Source organism: Propithecus coquereli, unplaced genomic scaffold, assembly GCF_000956105.1.
Source record: "Propithecus coquereli isolate 6110/MARCELLA unplaced genomic scaffold, Pcoq_1.0 Scaffold14, whole genome shotgun sequence".
NCBI lineage: Eukaryota > Metazoa > Chordata > Mammalia > Primates > Indriidae > Propithecus > Propithecus coquereli.
Window position 1 is genome coordinate 8,788,277 of NW_012138302.1, and position 1,411 is coordinate 8,789,687.

Consider the following 1,411-nt stretch of genomic DNA (forward strand, 5'->3'; position numbering starts at 1 on the left):
CAATCATGCTGTCCAGAAGCCCTTGTTTACAGGAGGTACATATGAGAACTATGACCTCTTCAGAATCTACAAAATTTCTAATTAGTCACTTTTACTATAGCAACATCCTTCCAATAGTCAAATATTCCAAACATTATATCTTCTGTGACATGACAAAATACACGTACGCATTTAATGAAAGAATTGAAGGATAGCAGTAAAGCCTTGTATATATCAAGTCGAAGAAATCACCCTTGTATAGTTCATCATGTGCCTACCTCAAGACTATTTTTATATGGATCCCAAAAAATAATAAAACAAATCTAGATACATTTTATAATTACATATTACTCGTTACATATTGCTAATTAATTAACTTATTGATACAACTGAAAACATTAAACTAAAATATAGAAAGTCGACTTGAAATTATATTACTCTCAAAAGACAAATGTTTGTTGGAGATGTTTGTGTAATTACATCTTCCAATTATTCAAATGTGCTCCCCCAGAGAGATAGCTAATTCTATACTTTGTTTTCAAAGTCAGCTGGCAAAATTAATTTGATGCATTTTGATTTTAAAATACCTGGTATCCGGTATCATAAACTTCTTTTTCAATCTGGTAGTTAGTTGAAAAGTACAAAATATTTTAAGGGCACTTCCGTTTATGTTTTCTTTTGCAGTTTAATCAGCTGTTGTAGCAGGAACTCTAACAGAGAGATTTCTTCTGGTGTTGGTAATATGCCGTTGCTGTGCTAAGAAAGACCGTGCGGGAGTACACGCGCCAGTGTCTTTGCAAGCACCACCGCCACTCACAAGTCTAGACTCCATCCCCAGTTTCTGGAACGCTAGACTCTGAACAACAACAAAATATAGAGATGTGTATGTGTGTGTACATATACGTTTAACATGACTAAATATTTAGATTTTGCAAAGTGCTTTTCACATAGATAAAGACATTTAATCCTTAAAACAATCCTATAAAGCTGAGGTTTTCCTCATTTCTATAGAAGAAAATAAATAAGTGTTCAGAAGCTGATTAACCTCTGATGTGGTAATGTTAGTAAGAAGGCATAAAACCCACTTTTTTAAGCTACTAAATTTGAAATCATTAAAAACAGTTTAAAATAACTTGTTGGACTTAGGCTTAATTCTAACAATACGAAGAAATTTCAAAGCAAATTGTGTTTGGGCCATCATTCCACCATCAATAGGCAGACATAACACAAAAGAACAGCTTAGAGCAATGGTTCTTGAAGTGTGGTCCCTGAATTAATAAGATTAGCATCGCTGGGAAATGGCTAGAAATGCAAATTTGGGGTCTTTACCCAGACTTATTGAATGAGAAACTCCGCGAGTACAGCAATTTGTGTTTTAGTAAGTCTTCTGATGCATGCTAACATTTGAGAACCACTAGTACAGTTCACATTA

The 1,411-nt window shown here is 33.9% G+C and overlaps 1 protein-coding gene across 1 annotated transcript in view; it reads right to left on the reverse strand.

Moving 5' to 3' along the window:
* Window positions 1-655: 655 nt before the first annotated feature.
* The window catches only part of HOOK1 (hook microtubule-tethering protein 1), an 83,391-nt gene continuing 82,635 nt past the window's right edge, over window positions 656-1,411 (reverse strand). The window contains exon 14 of the mRNA XM_012639333.1: window positions 656-835. Coding sequence (XP_012494787.1) covers window positions 665-835 — 171 coding nt within the window. The 3' untranslated portion in view covers window positions 656-664. The remainder of the gene's footprint in view (window positions 836-1,411) is intronic.